This window comes from Propithecus coquereli, unplaced genomic scaffold (genome assembly GCF_000956105.1).
Source record: "Propithecus coquereli isolate 6110/MARCELLA unplaced genomic scaffold, Pcoq_1.0 Scaffold210, whole genome shotgun sequence".
NCBI classification, from domain to species: Eukaryota; Metazoa; Chordata; class Mammalia; order Primates; family Indriidae; genus Propithecus; species Propithecus coquereli.
The window spans coordinates 1346440-1370059 of NW_012146079.1; the positions used below are offsets into that span (position 1 = coordinate 1346440).

The following is a 23620-nucleotide window of genomic DNA, read 5'->3' on the forward strand; positions in this document are numbered from 1 at the left end:
TCCTAGCATTCTGGGAAGCTGAGGCAGGAGGATCACTTGAGCCCAGGACTTTGAGGTTGCAGTGAGCTATGATAATGCCACTGCACTCTACCCAGGGTGACAGAGTGAGACTCTGTCTCAAAAAAGAAAAAAAAATGAAGCTTTGTCTAAAGGTTTGGAATATTAAGTTAAATAAGGAAGTCTGTTAATCAGAAACAAGCCACTGGACATATACCAAGACTCTGTGATCTGTTAAGTAAATTGATGACTTGCAGGTATGATTTAACCTTTGCCTTACAGGTGTGTCTGACCTCCCTTCTCCTCATGGCCAGCACCTCAACTTTAAGGTTTTTCTGGGATCCTGTTGGCCAAGAGGGGGCCCATTCAGTCAGATGGGAGGCTTAAGATTTTATTTTAGTTCACAAGCTGTTAATGTAAAACTTCTACTTTTGGATGAGGTGAAGATTCATAATTTAGTATATTTGTGTTAAAAAATATTTTGATGGGCCAGGCACAGTGGCTCACGCCTGTAATCCTCGCAATTTAGGAGGCTGAGGAAGGAGGATGGCTTAAAGCCAGGAGTTCAAGACCAGCCTGAGCAAGAGTGAGAAAAATTAGCTGGGCATAGTGGCTTGTACCTGTAGTTCCAGCTACTCAGGAGGCTGAGGCAGGAAGATTGCTTGAGCCCAGGGCGAGTTTGAGGTTGCAGTGAGCTATGATGACACCATTGCACTCCAGCCTGGGCAACAGAGGAAGACCCTGTCTCAAAAAAAAAAAAAAATTGTCGATGTCCCTTAATTTGGAAAACTATATGCTTTACATTTTTAAAAAATAGATTCATCCTGAATTGTGAGCCTGCATTATGACTTTTGTGGGCCCCAGGTAGGCACTTTTGCCTCTGTGAGCTTCTTTTCCTATAAAACAATAAATATCAAAAATCAGATTTTATGAGTACATTGGTATAAGGACAACTATAATCCAGGCTGGATTATCATATATTCATTGTTATTGTACTTATATTTTTCCTTCTGATTTTAAAATAAACTAAAATTAAAATATTTTCATGGACTCCTAATAGTATTTGTGCCTACCTTGCCTCATGGGACAGTCAGCTTTGCAGAATTGTCCTTTAAAGTCAGAAACAACCAACATATGTCCCAGTGAGGGTTGGTCCTACTACTTCCAACCCCCATCCCCCCAACAACCAACACACACACACACACAAGCACACATGCCTTGTAATTGAAATGAAAGCCTTCAAAGTAGTCTCTTTAGGAAATAATACTTTTATTCTAATGATTCTGCCATTATTGAAGTTTTTCTAACAGCTAAATTTACAGACTAAAGATGAAAATAAGACATTTAGGATTTTTTTCTTAAACAAACTCTCTTAATGAAAATATTTTAGCTACAAGAGAAAGATTTGGTTTTTAAACTAGCAATCTTTGAAAAAACCTAAGTGTAAATTTGAGCATTGTATTATATGTATTTGATTAAAGTTCTTATTTTAACACATTGACTGCCACCCTAGAAAAAAATTTTTTTCTTGGGGCCATAGTGTTTTATTATAAAAATAGAATAAAAACTTTGAAAACAAAATGATCATTTCTAATTTGTTATTTTTTATTGTTTTCTGTGTGGAGTTATATGCAACTTGAAAAATAGTTCACGCAGCTCCCAAGGTAAAGAGATGTATGAGTTACACATGCTTCACGAGGCCCCAGGCCCAAAACTGGCATGAGTTAAATACAACTCACATGGCAGTTAATTTGTTAAAAAAGGCCACTTCGCTAGATGATTATAAAACTAAGCTTGCAACGCTCTGCTAAATAATAAATATTCCTATTGCTGAGTGAATAAATTAGAATTATATTCATCCATTCTCCAGAAACGAACAGTGTCTATTCTATTTTTCTTGCAGTATATTCTTTCTATAAGCAGAGAAAATCTAAACAAGGTTCTGTTGACTGGTAAGTCCAAAGCTTTTATTCACCAGTTGCCATTTTGAGTAAAGAGTATGAGACTAATATTGTCACATGATTTATTGGGATTTGTTCACCATTCCTTTTTATGGATTAATGAAGAACAAGACTGTGTACATTACAAAGTCCTTCTTGAAAAGTAATAGTACTACAGCCTCCAGTGTCTCTGTTTCATCTTATCAGTTATCTAAATTAAAATCATTAATTTAGCATGTACTGAATTCCTATTGTCTCCTAGGCACTGGAATAACTGAATGCTCACTCTCTGATGAAGAACTCACAGTCTAGTGGAACAACAGATAAACTCAAACAATTTGCAAAGTGACACGATAAAATTTGCCTTTCAGAAGGATGAAAAGCAGTAGTGTGAAGACTGATAAAGGGATGCGATTTTCAGGGCATTGCTATAATCCTGGGCAGAAAAATGAGGCCCTAGAATAAAACTATAGCAATGTGATTAGAGAGAAGGGAATAGATTCTTGAAATCTGCAGGAGACCAAATAGGAGGTATAAGAAGTTGAGAAAGAGGAAGATTTAAAATATAACCCTGAATTTTCTAATTTGAGTAACTAAAAGGCCTACCCATTAATGGAAAAGTCACTGGGTTGCAAATTACATTTGTAGATTGGATGATCAATCCAATCATACCCCATGGATCCCTTCCTAAATTTAAGCATAGACTATAGTACCTTTTCCTATTCTTCAGCATGTATACTAAATAGATTCATTCCCAGCAAAACATGCCACTTAAATATTTCTGCTCTCTTTTTACACCAATCCCTCTTAATGTAGTTCAGCAGCCTCTGATCTTTGGAAAACAGAGTTTCCATGTGATTTATCTTTGAACAGGGAAAAATTGAAAGCATTTCTGCTTAGAAATGGAACCAGACAAGGTTGCCCTCTATCACTGCTTCTATTCAACATACTGCTGGAAGTCCTAGCCAGAGCAATCAGACAAGAGAAAGAAGTCAAGGACATCCAAATGGGGATATAAGAGGTCAAACTATTGCTCTTTGCTGACAATATGATCCTATATCTAGAAAACCCCAAAGATTCTGCCAAGAGACTACCAGAATTGATAAATAAGTTCAGCAAAATCTCAGGTTACAAAATCAATGTACGCAAATCAGTAGCATTCCCATACATCAACAACAGTCAAACTGAGGACCAAATCAAAGACTCAATCAATACCTTTCACAATAGCAACAAAGAAAATAAAATACCTAGGGATTTATTTAACTAAGGAGGTGAAAGACCTCTACAGGGAGAACGATGAAACACTGAGGAAGGAAATAGTAGAGGATATAAACAGATGGAAAACCATACCATGCTCATGGGTTGGCAAAATCAACATTGTTAAAATGTCTATACTACCCAAAGTGATCTACAGATTCAATGCTATCCCTATTAAAATACCAACATCATTTTTCGCAGATCTAGAAAAAATAATTCTATGCTTCGTATGGAACAAGATGAGACCATGTATAGTAAAGCAACCTTAAGCAAAAAGAACAAATTGGGAGGCAACTATTTATCAGACTTTAAGCTATACTACAGAGCTATAGTGACTAAAACAGCATGGTACTGGCACAGGAACAGAGACATAGACCAATGGAACAAAACTGAGAACCCAAATGTAAAATCATCCTCATATAGCCATTCGATCTTTGACAAAGCAGACAAAAACATACACTGGGAGAAAGAACCTTTATTCAATAAATGGTGCTGGGAAAACTGGATAGCTACATGTAGAAGTCTGAAACAAGATCCGCACATCTCACCTCTTACCTCTCACAAAAATCAACTACATGATGGATAACAGACTGAAACCTAAGGCATGAAACCATAAGAATTCTAGAAGAAAAAGTTGGAAAAACTCTTACAGACATTGGCCTAGGCAAAGGATTTATGAAGAAACCCCAAAACTAATCACAGCATCAACAAAAATAAATAAATGGGACCTGATCAACTTAAAAAGCTTCTGCACAGCTGAGGAAACTATCATTAGAGTAAACAGACAACCTACAGAATGGGAGAAAATATCTGTATACTATGCAACTGATAAAGGGCTGATAACTAGAATCTATATAAAACTCAGGAAAATCAGCAAGAAAAAAATCAAACAACCCCGTTGAAAAGTGGGCAAAGGACATGAACAGAAACTTTTCAAAAGAAGATAGACTAATGGCCAAAAAACATATGAAAAAATGCTCAACATCTTTAATCATCAGGGAAATGCAAATCAAAACCACAATGAGATATCACTTAACTCCAGTGAGAATGACTTTTATCAAAAAGTCCCAAAACAACAAATACTGGTGTGGGTGCAGAGAGATAGGAACACTCCTACACTGCTGGTGGGACTGCAAACTAATGTAACCTCTATGGAAAGTAGTATGGAGATACCTCAAAGAACTAGAAGTATAACTACCATTTGATCCAGCAATCCCACTACTCAGCATCTACCCAAGGGAAAAAAAACATTCTATAATACAGACATCTTCACCCGAATGTTTATAGCAGCACAATTCATAATTGCAAAGATGTAGGAACAACCCAAGTGCCCATCAATACATGAGTGGATTAATAAAATGTGGTCTATGTATACCATGGAGTTCTACTCAGCCACAAAAAAACAATGGTGAACTAACACCTCTTGCATTGTCCTCTATAGAGCTGGAGCCCATTCTTCTAAGTGAAGTATCACAAGAATGGAAAAACAAGCACCACATATACTCACCATCAAATTGGCACACCATCAAATTAATCAATACTTACGTGCACATATGGAAGTAACATTCATCGGGTGTTGTGTAGGTGGTAAGGTGGAGGAGGGGATGGGTATATTCACACCTACTGGGTGTGGTACGCACCATCTGGGGGATGGGCACATGTGTAGTTCTAACTTGGGTGGTGCAAAGGCAATACATGTAACATAAACATTTGTACCCCTGTAATATTCTGAAATTTAAAAAAAAAATCTTTGTTTCTCTACAGTCTTCTCACAGAGTGAGTTTGTAATGTGTCTGTTGAGTGGAATGTAAAGGAATAGAATTGAACTGAAAGGAGAAGTTCAATGGGGAAGTTCAAGAATTTAGTATTCTTAATCCATTTCTTTGGTTATATTTATAAGACTGTCTTTTGGATGGTTAGATGGATAAATTTGGAGCAGTTTTCTGGATATATTCATGTTGATCTTTTTAAAAAATTTTTAAAAATTTTTTGTAGAGTTGGGGGTCTTGCTATGTTGCTCAGGCTGATCTCAAATTCCTGGCCTTGAGCCATCCTCCTGCCTTGGCCTCCCAAAGTGCTGGGATTACAGGCATGAACCATAACACCCAGCCCCAATTAAAGAATTGAACTTTAAGATCGATTCGTGTTGATCTTAAAGAAAGCAAATGAATGACCAAATAACTTTTTAAAAACACAGTACAGCAGACCTAAGACAACTTTCTTTTAGCATCCTCTAAACTTATGAATATAAGAATATTAGCAAACATTCATTGAGGGGCCAGGCACTGCTAAGTGTTTTATATGCACTGATTTACATAACCCTCCCAATGACTATGTGAGGTAAGAATTATTTTTATCTCAGTTTTACAGATGGTGAAATGGAGGCTTAGAGAGCTTGGGTCACAATAAGTAGTGTAGAATCTGGGTTTGAATTTGAGTCTGCTTATTCCAAAGTGCATACTTTTAAGTATTACAGTTTTTGCCTCCAATATTGTATATAAAACACCTACTAATACTAAAGAGCTAAAACATGGGAAAGGTACAATCTTGGTGTACACATCAGAAGTTCCCCTGATTGTTTTTCATTAGAAGTGTGCTGCACACAGCATGCAATTTCATAAATGCCATAAATACATCAGTAAAATGAATGCTGAGTCTCTTGACTCCTAAAATTTTTCTGGCATATAAGGTTCTTTGTTTCATTACAAGGCATCCAATGTGTCAGCTGCTCATTCCACGTATCTAATCAGTTATACATGCTCATTCCTCCTGAACCAAACAATCTTTCCTATAAAAACATCGCCACTAAATCATTTCCCTGTATCAGCATTGCATGATTGGATTGTTTATGGTTCATTCACTATTCTGTGAGACGTTAATAATTATGTTAAGTAAAATAATAAAACAGACAAAGTATATGTGGCCAAATAAGTTTGCCAAATCCTGCATCAAGTAGTTTTAAGTCTTTTTTTTTTTCTTGCAGTACTTCTCAGGGCTTTTACTATACTGGTGTGTGTTGCGGACCTTCCAAAGCAGCACTGTCCCAACATGGGCCCACAAATGCCAGACACACGTACAATTTTCAACTTTATAGTAATTATGTTTAAAAAAACTGAAAAGATACAAATGAAATTAATTTTAATAAGATATCGTTACCTAATATATCCAAAATACTATCATTTCAATGTGTAATCAATATAAGAAAGTTATTCATGAGATATTATCATTCTTCTTATATATATATTTTTGTGCTAATTAGCCAGGATCCAGTGCATACAACACATCTCAGTTCAGACTGGCCACATTCCAAGCACTGAACAGCTACATGTGGCTGGATACCAGGACAGCACAGCCCAAAACAGGGTATTTGGCATTTCTCTACTGTCCTTGACCATGGAACAGTTTTTTAAGGGAGTATACACCAAGACTAATATTCTGTGAAAAATTCTTTGGGATGTCATACTATATATTTATGTAAAAAATAAAAATAATTTCTAAAAATAGTTTATTTCACAAACACCTTTTGTGTTTCTAAAAGATAACCTTAGCATATCAGCCAAAACTCTGATTTTTCCAGAAGTTATTTGCCAAAATATTTCTTACACATTGATAAATTTCTTTGGCTTAATGACTCTCAGATTTCAATATTCTAAAATTTTCAATCTTATATTCAAGAAAGTTAAAATCTTCAAACCCCAAATCAAACTCAAACAGAACAAAACAAAATAAGACGAAACCAGACATGAAGAGGGGAGATAAGTACAGAGTTAGTTATTGAGTTAGGAGTTAGAACCCCCGGCTTACTTTCCTTAATTTTTTTTTCAAAGTCAACATTCTTTTTTATTTATGTTTTTGACATACAAAAAGTTGTACAGAGTTAATGTATAGCATTTGCTGAATTTAGTTTTTAATTTTTTACTTTGTGTGATCTCAGTCATCTCACATCCTCTACTGCCAGGACCTTGGTTACCCTCCCTTTTAAGAGGAGGGTTTCAAACTACATCATCTCTGAGGTCTATTCCAGCTCTAGCACCTGGATCCTGACTTGTACCTTTAAGAATCATAAATAGGCTGTAGTTATAGATCTATTCATAAGCACCAACAGAGACAAAATCAGATTTTGCTACTATAACAACATGATTAATAATTCAGAAAATAAAATTCACTCGATTCCATAGATGGTTATCAGGCAAAATAGAAAATCACTAAAATAATTTGGTTCTATTTATTGAGAAGTTTCAAACCTTCTTACTCACTTTTCCCCCAAACTATTCCAGTGTTTGATTTCAAAGAGACTTAGTATCAATAATCTATATTTGTGACAAATTCGATCAGAAGTCCAGAAGACTTGCTAATAAAGAGATACAGAGACATGAAAAACATGAAAAAGGAGTTTGGCTAAATATTTCCAGTCACAAATAAATCCTTAAATTAGCGACAATTTTTGAAATACGTGACGCTTGCTTCTTTCCCGGGGTGCTAACAATTGTAGTGATGCGAGACTTTGTATTAATACAGTGGAATTAGTTGTTGTTTTTTTTGAGACGAGGATAGCTGATTTTTCTTCATCTGTTTTACTAACAAATTATACTGGAACATTAGCCAAATGGCTTTCAAATTACCATCGAAACTAATTTATTTTTGCATAGTTAAGTGTAAACATCTCTATCATACCGTTACCAGAAAGTGATTAATATTTCAATTTGATTAAGTAAAATAAAAATTGAAATTTCATTTCTGTTTGCCTTCTTTCTTTGTTTTCCCAGCTGTTGAGAAATGCCCCAATGTGAAGGTGCACTTTGGCCACAAGCTGTTAAAATGTAACCCTGAGGAAGGAATGATCACAGTGCTTGGGTAATCCCGGGTCAGGTTTTTGACTTTAGGGGTAAAGACTTGGTGGAGCATTGTGTCTGTAAAGTTTGTTCTTTGTGGCTCTTTTGAAAGAATCAAATGGTTACTGAAAGGGTAATTCACATGGTTTTTAGATTCAAGGAATTTTGTGTGGAAAATAGGCCCTACATGTCTTCTGAATACCGACACCAGTGACTCTTTAAATTCTCGTGCTCACTCACCTTTCTGCAGTACTGTGTTTGAAACTGGTGGCTGTACTCTGCCTTGGACTCTCTCCTCCCTTGAAATAAGTGACCCTCCCCGACCCCGCTTCTCCTGTTCTCTTTCCAGGTGCTATTTCTCCACCTCTCCTCAGCTGATTCTATAATATTTCCCCCGAAGTTCCAAGTCTCATATCCCACTCTTGAGATGTCATGGATTCATGGTCATGGGTTCAACAACCACCTGTAAATTCACATCTCTAAAATAAACATCTCTGGTCCAGGATTCTTTCTTCATTCTCAATCCCGATCGAAGTCTTAATCAATTAATGTTAATTTCCCATCAAATATCTTTGCAGGAACATATCGCCCTTATGTCAAACACAATGAAAACCTTCATCATCTGTTTCTCCCAAAACATGTCCCACGCCTGTCTTCCCTAGTACTATTGCCCAGGTAATTAGAATAGTTTGTGGTGTGTTCTTTTTTCCTATTCTCTCTCATTAAATCTATAAACACTCCCCAGTCTTTCTTACTCCCTTCTGGCTTCAGAGTCTGTCTTCCTTCTTCCCGCGGCAGGACAGGGCTTGGGGCTCTCGTCCCTGCATAGGTAGGCTGTTGTTATCACCTCATCCCTGTTTTCCCCTCCCCTCTGCATTCTACCTCCACTTCAAACTGCCAAGTAAAGTTTTTTAAATTACCACTCTTCATACATCATCCTCCTAATGGAAAAATTCATTTTCTCCCTTTCGCCAGAATAATATATTTAGCTCTTTTGTATTAAAATTCAAAATTCTCCTCTTCTATTCCTGCCTTCCCCTCCCCACATTGTATCCTTTTCTTAAGCTTATCTTCTGATGCCTTCTTCTCAAGCCAAGTGTTTTGCTCCTAGAAAATGCTGGTGAAATCTCTGTGGTTGTTCACACAAATTCATTCATACACTTGGAATGTATGAATACATTGTTCATTCATTCATACGTTGCCCCCTTTTCAAGATTCCCTTCCTTCATGCAGAATTCAACTCTTTATCACGCTTCTGTGGCCTAACACATCTTTAGTAATCAGTACTAAATTGTGTGCAATTCTCATAAGCAAACTCATGACTGGGAAACGTGTTTTTATCTTAATTTTATATCTATTGACGCTAAGTCTGATATGTAAAAGTGAGTTTTTCTAAATTACTCGTTGAGCCACCACTTTTCACAGCCAGGTAGAGGTACATTATTATTATTTTCACCACTAGACTTTTTTGTTTAGGATGGTTCATTCTATTTTTCAGATCTGACAAAGTTCCCAAAGACGTCACTTGTGACCTCATTGTAGGATGTGATGGAGCCTATTCGACTGTCAGGACTTACCTTGTGAAGAAACCGCGCTTTGATTACAGTCAGGAGTACATTCCTCATGGGTACATGGAGTTAACCATTCCACCCAAGCATGGAGATGTAAGTCCCTCCCCTCTTCCGTCTTCTTTCCACAGCCCTCCTCCCGCGCAAGGGTAGACGCACGTCCCAGTGCAGTGGTTCTCAGCAGCACATCTTGATCACTCTTGAGGTCTGTCACGACCACCTTGTAATTAATAATACACTGGATGCACAGGCATCTCTTTCACAATATTATTCTCACTCCCTTACTTTTTTGCTATGCTTTTTGAGTGAAAAAGAAAGGAGAGGGGTCACAACCACCCTACGGGAAACACACAGGGAATTTTGCATTATATAATAATGTTATCCACATTGTTTTTAACCAGTATTTTTAACCTTTAATATTCCAGTAAATGATGAACAAAATTGGTTTGATCTGTCATTTCTCTTCCCTTCAAAACATAGCAAGAGAGAAACATAAGAATATTGCCTCATCCAGTGGTTTTCTCACTACCCACCTAAAACACCAGCTCATCTATGCTTCTTCCATTTTGCTCAGCAAGTTCACCCAACCAGAAGCCACTGTCCTTTGCATCTTACCTCATCTACACTTTCCTCTTCCTTATGAATCCTTTGTTTGAACCACTCCAGACCCACAAGTCTTTACCTGCCAAGCTTTTATTTCCTATGCTTCTAATTTGACACCAAACCACTCATTGTCTTTCTGCCACTTATGTTGCTGTTAAAAATAAGTTATTTGGCTTCTCATATGTATCCATCTTGCCTATTCAACTGCACAAGAGGACCTCTGAGGTCAAGGAGATATGCACTTACCTAGTTCTGTCTGTGTGTTGGTCTTTCTTTGAGGCTGAAAAAGCAAGGAAAGCATGATCGCTTCTCCTGAGACACAAATAGCTGTAATACAGTGTGAAAATGTTAGGTAGAAGATGATGCTGTTCCTTCAGTGTTCTTCTTACTATGTCAGATACACGTGGAAGGTGCTCTCTAAATATTTGTAGAAAGTAATACAAATTTGAAATACTTGGAATATTGATTGTACATTTTTGTGCATATAATTAATACCCTTGGGAACTTTCAAGAGTTTGGGTCAATTGGGTCTTTGGGTCCATTGATCTACCCAAGCAATCAATACTTACTCAGACTGTTATTGTAGGCATTGAAGGGGAGTCACTAAGAAGACAAGACTCCTCTGTACTATTTATGTTTTAGAAAACAAATGATAAGAATGTCTTATCATTGTAGAATTTTTTTCAAAATTTTTTGTGAAATTACTTGTAAAATTTTGATTTTGGCTCATGAAATTTAAATTTAAGACTTTTCTGTCCAGTATAGGTAAGTACAAAATAAGGCAAAAACTAAAGTAAAAGACTATTACATGTATACCTATCCACATTTATATTTTTATATATACATATATATATTTTTATGTATATATGTGTGTGTATACGTGTGTATGTATGTGTGTGTGTGTGTGTGTGTGTGTATATATATATATATATATGGAGAGAGAGAGAGAGAGAAGTGAGAGTATATTATACTATGTTCTCAAATCTTGTATTATATTAATACCTGCTATCAAAAACCCACCTAAGCTTGAGTTTATAAGAACAGAACACAAAGCGTTTTTCAAGGCAACTACTACTTTATGTAGCAATAGATGTACGTGTCACCATGCATATGTTACTGGTTTAAATTACTATGGAAACAATTATAAAACAGAGTCAGTTTTATAGATGTGCTATATTAAGCACTAATCAAACATACATCCTTTTTTTCTTGCAGTTTGCCATGGAACCTAACTATCTGCATATTTGGCCTAGAAATGCCTTTATGATGATTGCACTTCCTAATACGGTAGTATAAACTCTCTTATCAATTAATTTTGCTTCTATAATTAATCTTTTTGCTGCTTTTGTACTTAGCACGTGTATAGCTAATTGATCTTTTCATCATTTAATCTATGTAGTGATCATATGTTTTAAACTTTGGGGTTACTGAGGAAAAACCCGAAGGGCTTCTAATCATTAGTATCTACTTTGGCAAGGAGAGTTAACTAACACCAATGAATGACGGGAGTTTATGTGCCTGTCATCTCCACCAAGATAGTGCAGGAGGAACTGGTGCTCCAAAGAAACCAAAAAGATTTAGATTAAATATGAGGGTGCTCTTCCAGCCTTTAAGTTCTGTAGGACACTGGAATATATATTGTCAAAAAAGAGCATGGTTTTACTTTCATTAAACTCTAGGGGCTTTTTTCTACCTATTTCTCTGGTTAGCTGCTATCTGTCCTGGGGTCAGGGCCTATGGTGTTTGCCTGGTGAAAATAGACAGTTTACAGTGTAGAAATTCTCCTAATAACCAAGGAGGCCAGAGAGCACCCCTGGAACTTGGCAGAGTTTTTCTCTGGGAGGGAAAGTTTTCTCTGGGAGGCAGAGTTTTTCTCTGCCTGGCCTGTCTGCTTGGACATTCTTTCCAAGAGTTGGTCACAGCAAGAAGCCCTGCGATTTAGGGATCCACTTGCAGCGTCAGATCACCCAGCCCCCATTCCCTCTCACGCTGTTCCTCTCCTCACAGAACAAATTGTTTATGTGCACTTTGTTCAGGCCCATTTGCCCCAGTCCCTCTCACGCGGTTCCTCTTCTCACAGAACAAATCATTCACGTGTACTTTGTTCATGCCCTTCGAAGAGTTTGAAAAACTTCTAACCAGTAGTGACGTGCTGGATTTCTTCCAGAAATACTTTCCAGATGCCATCCCTCTCATTGGAGAGTAAGTTTCACATTGTACAATTGTGCCTTTAGCTCCACTGATTTGAGTTATTCCAAATTAAAAAAAAAAGTTATACATCTTATTGCTGTTTTGGTTAAACCTGATGGATCAATGCAGTGACCTGGACAGAAACCTACATTAGAGCCAAAGTCTAAGTGGATGTTGCGCTGTGAGCAGGATTCTGAAAAAACCCATGCTATGGCCAGTTTATGGAAAAGATGAGCCACCAATGTCCCTAAGCTTTTGTGTATCTTGTGCAGCCTCCTAAGGCCTGTCGGGGCTTGGCATGCTGCAGAGACAAGCTGTGCTTTTTCCTACTGGTAGGTACACAAATATTTAGCACAGCAGATGTATCTGGCGGCCTCAAGTCTCAGATCCACCACGTACTAGCCACACAAGCTTTCCTATGTTTCAGGCCCTGCATGGTAAATGGTTGATGATAATACCTACCTCAAAGGGTCGAGAACTAAATGAGATCATGCCTGTAAATCACTCAGCACAGGGCCTGGCACGTATTAAGCTTCCCACAGTTGACAGCCAGTTGTCTGGTTTATGACCTGCTGCTCCTCTGGCCCATGTCCACATCACCCTCCACGGGACTTTGTCATGTGTTCTCATTCAATGCCTCTCCTCCCTCTTGGAATCCAGCTCACTTCCTACCGCCAATGGTGTCTTCATGGAGGCAGCACAGTGTTGCAGAAAGAGTAGAAATAGGCCTTACTCAGTTCAGGCCACTGTAACAAAACTATCCTAGACTGGGTGGCTTGTAAATGACAGCAATTTATTGCTCACAGTTCTGGAGGTTGTGAAGTCCAAGATCAAGTCATCAGCAGATTCGGTGTCTGGTGAGGTCCCACCCACTTCTTGGTTCATAGGTGATAGTCTTTTCACTGTGTCCTCACAAGGTGGAAGAGACATGGGATCTTTCTGGGGTCCCTTTTATAAGAGCACTGATCCCATTTGAGAGGTTCCACTCTCAAGACCTAATCGCCACCCAAAAGTCCCACCTCCCAATACCATCATGTTGGGGTTTAGGAGTTCAACATATGAATTTTAGGTGGACATAAACATTTAGTCTATAGCAGACTGAGATTTTAATACTGATTTTGACCCTTACTGCCTTGAGTCTCACGTTTAAAATGGGTATCAGAATACTTACCTTAGGGCAGTTGTGAAAATTAAATGAGCTAATTATGTAAAAGGGATAGCCCACTGACTCAGAGCAGGTCTTGTAAAAAATTGCTACTTCACATTTTTTTCTACAGACTAATTCAGTCCATGTTGATCACTTTTTCCCCAATCGTGAAGAGAAATCTTCGTCTATGTGCCAAAATTAGCCCTTATATATGTTTAAAACTGGTTCCATGGCTATTTTGTGCCTCTCTAGCCAGATTTAAGATTCTATGTACTGTTTCTCTACTTACAGCTTCCACAAAACTCTATAGATGCTTTACAAATATTAGGTATTTTTCCTTTTTCACTATAAGAATTATGTGTTACAATAGAACTCTTGAACTTATTCATCCTAACTGAAATTTTGTACCCTATGACCAACATATTCTAATCCCCCAAATACTGGTTTGATTGCTTTTGTACATTTTCAAATACATAAAGGTTCATATTAATTTTAATTTTGGTTTAACTTTATTGTTGTTTAATCAAATACACAACAGCATTTGTTTGATTTTTTTTCTACCGAAGCTTCAAATATACCCATGTATTTGAAAATTTCATGGTCCGTATGCATGATAATGAAGTTTTCACAATGTATGACACAGAAATATTCAAATTATTCAAATGCAGCCAAACTTGTTCTTTTTGGATGTGATTAACATTGGTGCAGACCAAAAAGGTAAGAACAATGGAATTTTAAGACTGGAAGAAACTTTATTTTTTCCCTTTCCTTTTTATTTCCTGGCATTCTTGTGTATTTTTCAACAAATTCACTGGTAACAAATTCAGTAAATCTAAAAGAGTTTAGCAATATTTAATACCTAATTTAATGTCTTTACATTTTGATTATCTCCCTCTGAAGGAGAGAGCTGATGCAAGACTTCTTTCTGTTGCCTGCCCAGCCCATGATATCTGTAAAGTGCTCTTCATTTCACTATAAATCACACTGTGTGCTGATGGGAGATGCAGCTCACGCCATGGTGCCATTTTTTGGGCAAGGAATGAATGCGGTGAGTTCTTTTTTTCCTAGGTAAGTCCCTGAAATATCTCTGTGTCAGTCTCAACTCATAAGTCTTAAATAAAAAAACACGTCTAAGAATATCCCCACATAATCCCCGAGAACACAATCAATTCAACAATCATACCAGTTGTTTAACTAGACTGATCACCAACCCACTCAGGATCTGGATTACTTGATCCAGTAATCCATAGTAGAAAAAAGCAAAAAGTATATTATAGTTATTTCTTGGTATTTCTGGGGAATTGGTTCCAGGACACCTGTGGATACCAAAATCTGTGGATGCTCAAGTTTCTGATATAAAATAACATAGTATTCACACATAATCTATTTGACATCCCGACATATACAGTTTTCTTTTTTTAAAAAAAATATTTTTAATTACATGGGTAAATAATAGTTGCATATATTTATGGGGTACATGTGATGTTTTGATACAGGAATACAATATGTAATGGTCAAACAGAGTAATTGAAGTATCCATCCCCTTAAGCATTTATCATTTCTTTTTATTAGGAACATTCCAATTCTACTCTTTTAGTTATTTTAAAATATACATTAAATTATTGTTATTGTGCTACCAGATACTAGATCTTATTCTAACTATATTATTGTACCCATTAACCATCCCCACTTTATCCCCTCTCCCCACTACCCTTTTTAGCCTCTGGTAACCATCATTCTACAATCTAACTCCATGAGTTCAATTTTTTTTTTTTTTTAAGCTCCCACATATGAGTGAGAACATGCGATATTTGTCTTTCTGTGCCTGGCTTATTTCAGTTAACATAATGTCTTCCAGTTCCATTCTTGTTGTTCCAAATAACAGGATTTTATTCTTTTGTATGGCTAAATAATATTCCATTGCGTGTATGTGTCACATTTTCTTTATCCATTCATCCATTGATGGTCATTTAGGTTGATTCCAGGCATATAGTGCTGTAATAAACATGGGAGTGCGGTTATCTCTTTGACATACTGATTTCCTTTCTTTTGAGTATATACCCAGCAGTGGGATTGTTGGATCACATGGTAGTTCTACTTTTATTTTTTAGGAGCCTCCATACTGCTTTCCATAGTGGCTGTACTAATGTCCATTCCCATTCACAGTATGTGAGGGTTCCCCTTTCTCCATGTACTTGCCAGCATCCATTGTTGCCTGTCTTTTGGATAAAAGCCATTTTAACTAAGGTGAGATGATATTTCATGGTAGATTTGATTTGTATTTCTCTGATGAGTAGTGATGTTGAACATTTTTTCATATATCTGTTGGCCATTTGTATGTCTTCTTTTGAGAAATGTCTAATCAGATCTTTTGCCTGTTTCCTAATCAGATTATTTGTTTTCTTCCTATTGAGTTGTTTGAGCTCTTTATATTCTGATTCTTAATCCATCGTCAGATGGGTAGTTTGCACATATTTTTTCATATTCTTTGGGTTGTCTCTTCACTTTGTTAACTGTTTTTTTTTTTTTTTTTTTACATATATACTTTTTAGCTTGATGTAATCCTATTTGTCCATTTTTGCTTTGGTTGCCTGCACTTTTGAGGTCTTACTCAAAAAATCTTTGCCAAGACCAATGTCTTGGCGTGTCTTCCCAATGTTTTCTATGAATAGTTTCACAGTTTCAGATCTTAGATTTACGTCTTTAATCCATTTTGAGTTGCTTTTTGTATATGGTGAGAGAGAGGGGTCTAGTTTTACGAATATGAATATTCAGTTTTCTCAGCACTCTTTATTGAAAAAACTGTCCTTTCCCCAATGTATGTTTTTGGGGAAATGAGTTCATTGTAGATGTGTGAATTTACCTCTGGGTTCTCTATTCTGTTCATTGGTCTATGTGTCTATTTTTATGCCAATACCATGCTGTTTTGTTTACTATAGCTTTGTAGTGCAATTTGAAGTTAGGTAATGTGTTTCTTCTAGTTTCGTTTGTTTTGCTCAGGATGGCTTTGGATATTCTGGGTCATTTGTGGTTCAATATCAATTTTAGGATTATTTTTTCTACTTTTGTGAAGAATTTCCTTGGAGTTTTGATAGAAATTTCATTGAATATGTAGATTGCTTTGAATAGTAGGGACATTTTAACAATATTGATTCTTCCAACCCATGAAAATATGATATCTTCCAATTTATTAGTGTCCTCTTCAATTTCTTTCACCACAGATTTATTGTTTTCACTCTAAAGATCTTTCACTTTTTTGGTAAAGTTTGTTACTAGGTATTTTATTTGTAGCTATTGTAAATGTTATTATTTTCTTGGTTTTTTTTTTCAGATTGTTTGCTGTTGGCAGATAGAAATACTACTGATTTTCGTATGTTGATTTTGTATCCTGCAACTTTATTAAATTCGTTAATCAGTCCTAATCGGTTTTTGGTGGTGTCTTTAGGTTTTTTTAGATATCAGATTATATCATCTGCAAACGCAGATAATTTGACTGCTTCCTTTCCAATTCAGATGCCTTTTATTATTTTCTCATGTTTAATTGCTTTGGCTAGGACTTCCAGGACTATGTTGAATAAAAGTGGTGAAAGTGGGAATACTTTTCTTGTTCCAGAAGCTTTTCCCCATTCAGTATGATATCAGCTGTGGGTCTGTTTTGAGTATGTTCTTTCTAGATGCAGTTTTTTGGGAGTCTTTATCACAAAGGGATGTTGAATTTTAAAAAAATTTTTTGGCATCAATTAAAATGATCATTTTTTGTCATTTATTCTGTTGATATGAAGTTTTACATTTATTGATTTGCATTCGTCAAACCATCCTTGCATCCCTGAGATGATTTCCACTGAATCATGATGAATGCTCTTTTTAATGTGTTGTTGAATTTGATTTGCTAATATTTTATTGAGGATTTTTGTATCTATATTCATAAAAGATATTAGCCTGTAGTTTTCTGTTTTTGTTGTGTCTTTGGTTTCAGTATCATTCTGTGATACTGGCCTCATAGAATGAGTTTGGAAGTATTCCCTCCTCCTTGGTTTTTTGGAATCATTTGAATAGTATTGGCATTAGTTCTTCTTTAAATGTTCAGTAAAATTCAGCAGTGAAGCCATCAGGTCCTGAGCTTTTCTAGGATGGGAGGCTTTTTATTGCTGCTTCTATCTTGTTACTTGTTACTGGTCTATTGAGGTTTTGGATTTCTTCATGATTCAATCTTGGTATATTGTATCTGCCTAGGAATTTATCTATTTCTTCTAGGTTTTGCAATTTATTAGCATACAGTTGCTCATAATAGTCTCTAATGATCCTTTGAATTTCTGTGGTATCAGTTGTAATGTTTCCTTTTTCATCTTTGATTTAATGTATTTAGGTCTTCTTTCTTTTTTTCTTAGTCTGCTAAATGTTTGTCAATTTTATTTTTTCAAAAAACCAACTTTTTGTTTTATTGATCTTTTGAAGTTTTTTAGTCTCAATTTCATTTATTTCTGCTCTGATCTTAATTATTTCTTTTCTTCTACTAAGTTTGGATTTGGCTTGCTCTTGCTTTTCTATTTCTTTAAGATGCATAGTTAGGTTGTTTATTTGAAGTTTTCCTACTTTTGTGATGTAAGATTTTATTACTATAAATTTCTGACTTAGTACCGCTTTCTCTGTATCCCATAGGTTTTGGTATGTTCTGTTTTCCTTTTTATTTTTTTCAAGAATTTTTAAGATTTCCTTCTTAATTTCTTCATTGACTCGGTGTTCATTGAGGAGCATATTGTTTAATTTCTGTGTGCTTGTATAGTTCCAAAGTTACTCTTGTAATTGATTTCTACTTTAATTCCATTGTGATCAGAAAAGATACTCAATATGCTTTTAGCTTTTTAAATTTTTTAACACTTGTTTTAAAGCCTAACATATGGTCTATCCTTGAGAATATTTTATGGGTGAAGGAGAAGAATTTTGTATTCTGTATCTGTTGGATGAAATGCTCACTAAATGTCAATTACGTCCATTTGGTCTATAGTGCAGATTAAGTCCAATGTTTCTTTGTTGATTTTCTGTCTGGATGATCTGTCCAACGCTGTAAGTGGGGTGTTGATGTCCCCAGTTATTATCATATTGGGGTCTATTACTCTCTTTAGCTCTGATATTTTCTTTATATATGTGGATGTTCTAATATTTGGTTAGATATTTATAATTGTTATATCCTCTTGCTGAATTGACCTCTTTATCTTTGTATAAATGACCTTCTTTTTACAGTTTTTGTCTTGAAATCTATTTTATCTATTATAAGTATAGCATTCTTGCTCTTTTTTGGTTTCCATTTGGATGGAGTATCATTTTCCATCCCTTTATTTTTGTCTATGCAGACTTACCACTGCCAATTTGTTATTTCTTTTCTGGTTGTTTTGTTAGTCCTTCCTTCCTTCCTTCCATCCTTCCTTCCTGTCTTCCTTTTTGTAAAAGTGATTTTCTCTGGTAATATGTTTAATGTCTTGCTTTTTATTTTTAGTGTATTTGTTATAGGTTTCTGTTTTGTGGTTACCATGAAGCTTGCAAATAACATCTTATTACCAATTATTTTAAACTGATGACAACATAACTCTAATTACAAAGACAAGAAAATAAACAAATAAGCAAAGAGAAAGCTAAAAACTCTACACTTTAATTCCATCCTCTCCCACTTTTTGACATTTTGTTATCTCTATTTATATCCTTTTATACTGCCGAGCTCTTAAAAAGTTGTTGTAATTATTATTTTAACAGGTTGTCTTTTAGTCTTTCTACTAAAGATATGAGTGATTTACACACCACAATTGCAGTATTAGAGTATTTTGTATTTGTTTTGTACTTACTATTATCAGTGAGTTTTATACCTTCATATGAGTTCTTGTTGATTAGCCTCCTTTTCTTTGAGGATCGAAGAACTTCACATAGCATTTCTTTTGAGACAGGTCTGGTATTAATGAAACAACATGAACAACCTGGTGTTGAAAACAACAGGTTTTCTTGTTGTTGTTTTGGAAAAGTCATTATTTCTCCTTCATGTATGAAGAATAATTTTGTTGGATATATATTTTATGTTGAAAGTTTTATTTTTCCTTTAGCACTTTGAATATGCCATCCCACTTTCTCCTGGCCTGTAAGGTTTCTGCTGAGAAGTCTGCTGCCAGATACATCAGATCTCCTTTGTATGTTATTTGCTTCTTTTCTCTTGCTGATTTTAGGACCCTTTCTTTTTCCTTGACCTTTGAGAGCTTGATTAATATATTCCTTGAGATAATCTTATCTGGGTTGAATGTGCTTGGTGTTCTATGACCATCTTGAACCAGATTACTCATATTTTTCTCTAGGTTTGGAAAGTTCTCTATTATAATTTCTTTGAATAAATTTTCTACCCCAATCTCTCTCTCTCTACTTCTTCTTTAAGGCCAATAACTCTTATGTTTGCCCTTTTGGAGCTATTTTCCAGATCTTATAGACATACTTCATTCTATTTTATTCTTTTTCTTTCTTCTACTCTGACTGTGTGTTTTCATATAGCCTGTCTTCAAGCTCACTAATTATTTCTTCTCCTTGATTTGTTGAAAGACTCTGATGCATTTTCAATTTGTCAATTGAACTTTTTGCTCTAGAATTTCTGCTTGGTTTTTTAAATTTCGATCTCTTTGTTAAACTTCTCTGATAGAATTCTGAATTCCTTTTCTGTGTTATCTTGAAGTTCATTAAGCTTCCGCAAGACAGCAATTTTGAATTCTCTGTCTGAAAGGTCACATATCTCCATCACTCCAGGATTGGTAACCCATGCTTTATTTAGTTCTTTTGGTCATATTTTCGTGGACATTCTTGAGGCTTGTGGATGTTCATCACTGTCTGAGCATTCAAAAGTTAGATATTTTTTCCAGTTTTCATAGTCTAGGTTTGTTTGTACCTGTTCTTCTTGAGAAGGCTTTTCATATATTCAAAGGGTATTGAATGCTGTGATCTAAGCCTGTGGTCACTGCAGGTGGATCAGCACTAGGGGTGCCCTTAGCCCAGGAATACTGAAACTCTTGTGTACTCCTAGAGGCACTGCTTCAGTGGATTTGGATAAGATAAGAGAGAATTCCTTGCACTACCAGACAAAGTCTCTTGCTCCCTTCTCTCTCTGTCCCCCAGTCAGAAGTTTCTCTTCATGCTGGGCTATCTGGAGTTGGGGCAGGGGTAATGTGGGCACCTTCATGGCCACCACAGATAGCACTGTGCTGAGCCACACCTGAATCCACCATAGTACTGGGTCTTGCCCAAGGACCTTGGCAACTATTACCTGGCTACTGCTGATATTTTTTCAAGGCTCTAGAGCTCTTAAGTCAAAAGGTGATGAATCCTGCTGGGACTAAGTCCTTCCCTTTAGGGTAGCAGATTCTTTTCTGGCCCAGTGTGGGTCTAGAAATGTCATTCAGAAGCAAAGCATAGAATCAGAAGCTTCCGGAATCTGCTTCATACTTTATTTTACTGTGGCTGAGCCAATACCCAAGTTGCAAGACAAAGTCCTCTGTACCCTTCCCTCTCCTTTCCCCAAATGAAAGAAGTTCCTCCCTGAGCTGCACTGCCTGGAGTTGGAGAAGGAAGTCCCACATACTTTAAATTATCTCTAGATTATTTATAATACCTAATATAATATAAATGCTATGTATTTTTTATTATACTGTATTGTTATTTATTTGTATTGTTTTATTGTTGCATTATTTTTATTGGTTTATTTTTGGAATATTTTCAATGTGAGCTTGATTGAATCTGCAGTTGTATAACCTGAGAATATGCATGCAGATCAACTATATGGTATTCTGTTCAGTTAGAAAAATGTATCAATAGCTCAAAATTTGGAGACTTGGCTATCAGAAATTCGGGACTTAATTTTTAACATAAATTTTTTCTAGAGATTATGCATAAGTATAGAATGTTAGCCTCGAAGGAAGAAAAGAATCTCAAGTTATCTGTTTCTTTTCCAATTTTTCTTTCCAAAGGAAAGGGAAACTTAGTTGACAAGATTAAATAAAACTATGATACTTATTAAATGTTGACTAATATAGCCTTTATGGAAATTTTACTATTCTGGCTAGAAAAAAAATTTCAGAAAATAAATAGTCTTTAAAAGTTGTACATTAGTTTCAAGAAATCCTAAACTAAATGTGTGTATATATGTGTGTGTGCTCTAATAGCTTTATAATCATTAGTCATATATTGTTTTGGTGATTGGGATATATTCCAAGTAAAAATAGCTTATGAATCTAATCTTTTATATTTTCCACAAAGTAGCGGTAAATATTTTGTCTGATAAAAACATGAGAACACGTTAATCATAGTACAATGCATAAATGCCTGTAATCTGGCATTAGAATACCCGGTTTCAAATCCTGGCTCCATAAATTACTACAAATATGTTCTCACTCAACTTGCCTTATTTTCTTTATCTGTAAAATTGGAATTTTAATGATGCCTACCTCAGAAATTTGTGGAAAGTAAACAAATTAATATAAATAAAGAATTTTAAACTATAATCTCAGACCCATATTGTATCTTTCATTTCTAAATGCATATAGTATTGAGTCTATATAATTTATTTGACAAGTAAATTTACTTGTTTCAGATGCAATCTCTATAATTGATGTGAAAATTTTAAAAATATCTTTATATTGTTTCTAAAGCTACAGTTTGAATTCCTAGAAAACAGAAAACCTGGTTTTCAATTTTCTTATTTCACTCTGCATTTAGCATAGTACATTACTAATTTTGTAGACTTACTAATATTTGACATTTGCTTTAATCTTAAATTATAGGAGCTAAATTAATATGAGAGTAATTTTATCCTATCATTAAATTGCTGTAAATGTGAACCTCAAAAACCTGAATAGTTTAAATATAATTCTAAAACTCATGGTAGAGCAATGTAATTATTTGTCCTTCTCAAAGAAGCAGTGGAATCCATCAAAATTACAATAATTTAAAATCTTGGTCAAATTCTAAATCCTTATTTAGAATAAGGATTCTAAAGGAGAGAGAGAGAGAGAGAGAGAGAAGGAAGGAGAGGGGGAGATAGATACATGAGTTGGAAAAAGACAACACCATCAAGCATGCAGCTGGTGGTCTTTTATAATCATAATTCAATACCAGGTAATAATTCAACTACTTTGTACTAGTTGAAGATATACAGCCTATGAATTATACTCGCCAATAGAAGGTCTGTTCAAAATTGGTATGAAGTTTTTTCTCATTTTTTTTTTCTTATTTCAGGGCTTTGAAGACTGCTTAGTATTTGATGAGTTAATGGATAAATTCAATAATAACCTTAGTAAGTAAAATTTCTCAATTGGACATGGACTGCCTCTGCTGACTGTGTACTGATTTCTGACCCTCAGTGATCACAAATACATGATTTACATTCCCTGTTCAAGATCATACACTCTTCCGTTACAGCCTTTGTCACTTTCGTTGCCCATTTCAGACAATGAACACCCAAGGAGGGAAACCTAGTTTCTTTTAAGTCTGTACAGGAAGGTCTATGTCCTGATCCACAAAAAGATAAAAGTTCAGAGTACCAAAGCTTGGCTATGATATGATTTCTTTCCCTTTTCAACCTAGGTACCACCCTCTGCCTGCATCTCATACAGCACGTCCTCAGAAACACTCCCAGAAGCTCCAGTGCTTTCTTGCTTTTTGCCCACCACAGTTCACACCTGAAACGTCCATTTGCTTTTCCATTAAAATTGATGCAGCCAATATACTATTTTACAAGTATTGAAGTTTTAAGTTTTTATGTAATTCTGGAATTAAGTTAAATTAAGTGTGTACAATTATATATATAAATTTTATATGTATGTGTGTGTATATATAATTTTTATACATATGACAAAGTGCAAACGATAGCCTAACAACTGAATAACCTTTTGCTGCCTCCCAGCATAACATGTTCTCAATGGCTACTTCTGAATTTAAACCCGTTTCGGTAAAGGATAGACTAGAGAACTGGCCTAAAACTTACACCAGATTCGAGTCCTGACTCACCAATTAGTTAGCTGTGTGATCTTGAGCAAGTCACTTAAGCTTCCTAAAGCCTCAGTTATT

At 35.6% G+C, this 23620-nt stretch overlaps 1 protein-coding gene across 1 annotated transcript in view; it reads left to right on the forward strand.

The window, feature by feature from the left end:
* KMO (kynurenine 3-monooxygenase (kynurenine 3-hydroxylase)) overlaps positions 1-23620 on the forward strand; it is a 54415-nt gene that overhangs the window by 24883 nt on the left and 5912 nt on the right. The window contains exons 5-11 of the mRNA XM_012644389.1: positions 1901-1949; positions 7961-8048; positions 9525-9690; positions 11413-11484; positions 12278-12399; positions 14435-14582; positions 22790-22847. Of these exons, the coding sequence (XP_012499843.1) occupies positions 1901-1949; positions 7961-8048; positions 9525-9690; positions 11413-11484; positions 12278-12399; positions 14435-14582; positions 22790-22847 (703 nt within the window). The remainder of the gene's footprint in view (positions 1-1900; positions 1950-7960; positions 8049-9524; positions 9691-11412; positions 11485-12277; positions 12400-14434; positions 14583-22789; positions 22848-23620) is intronic.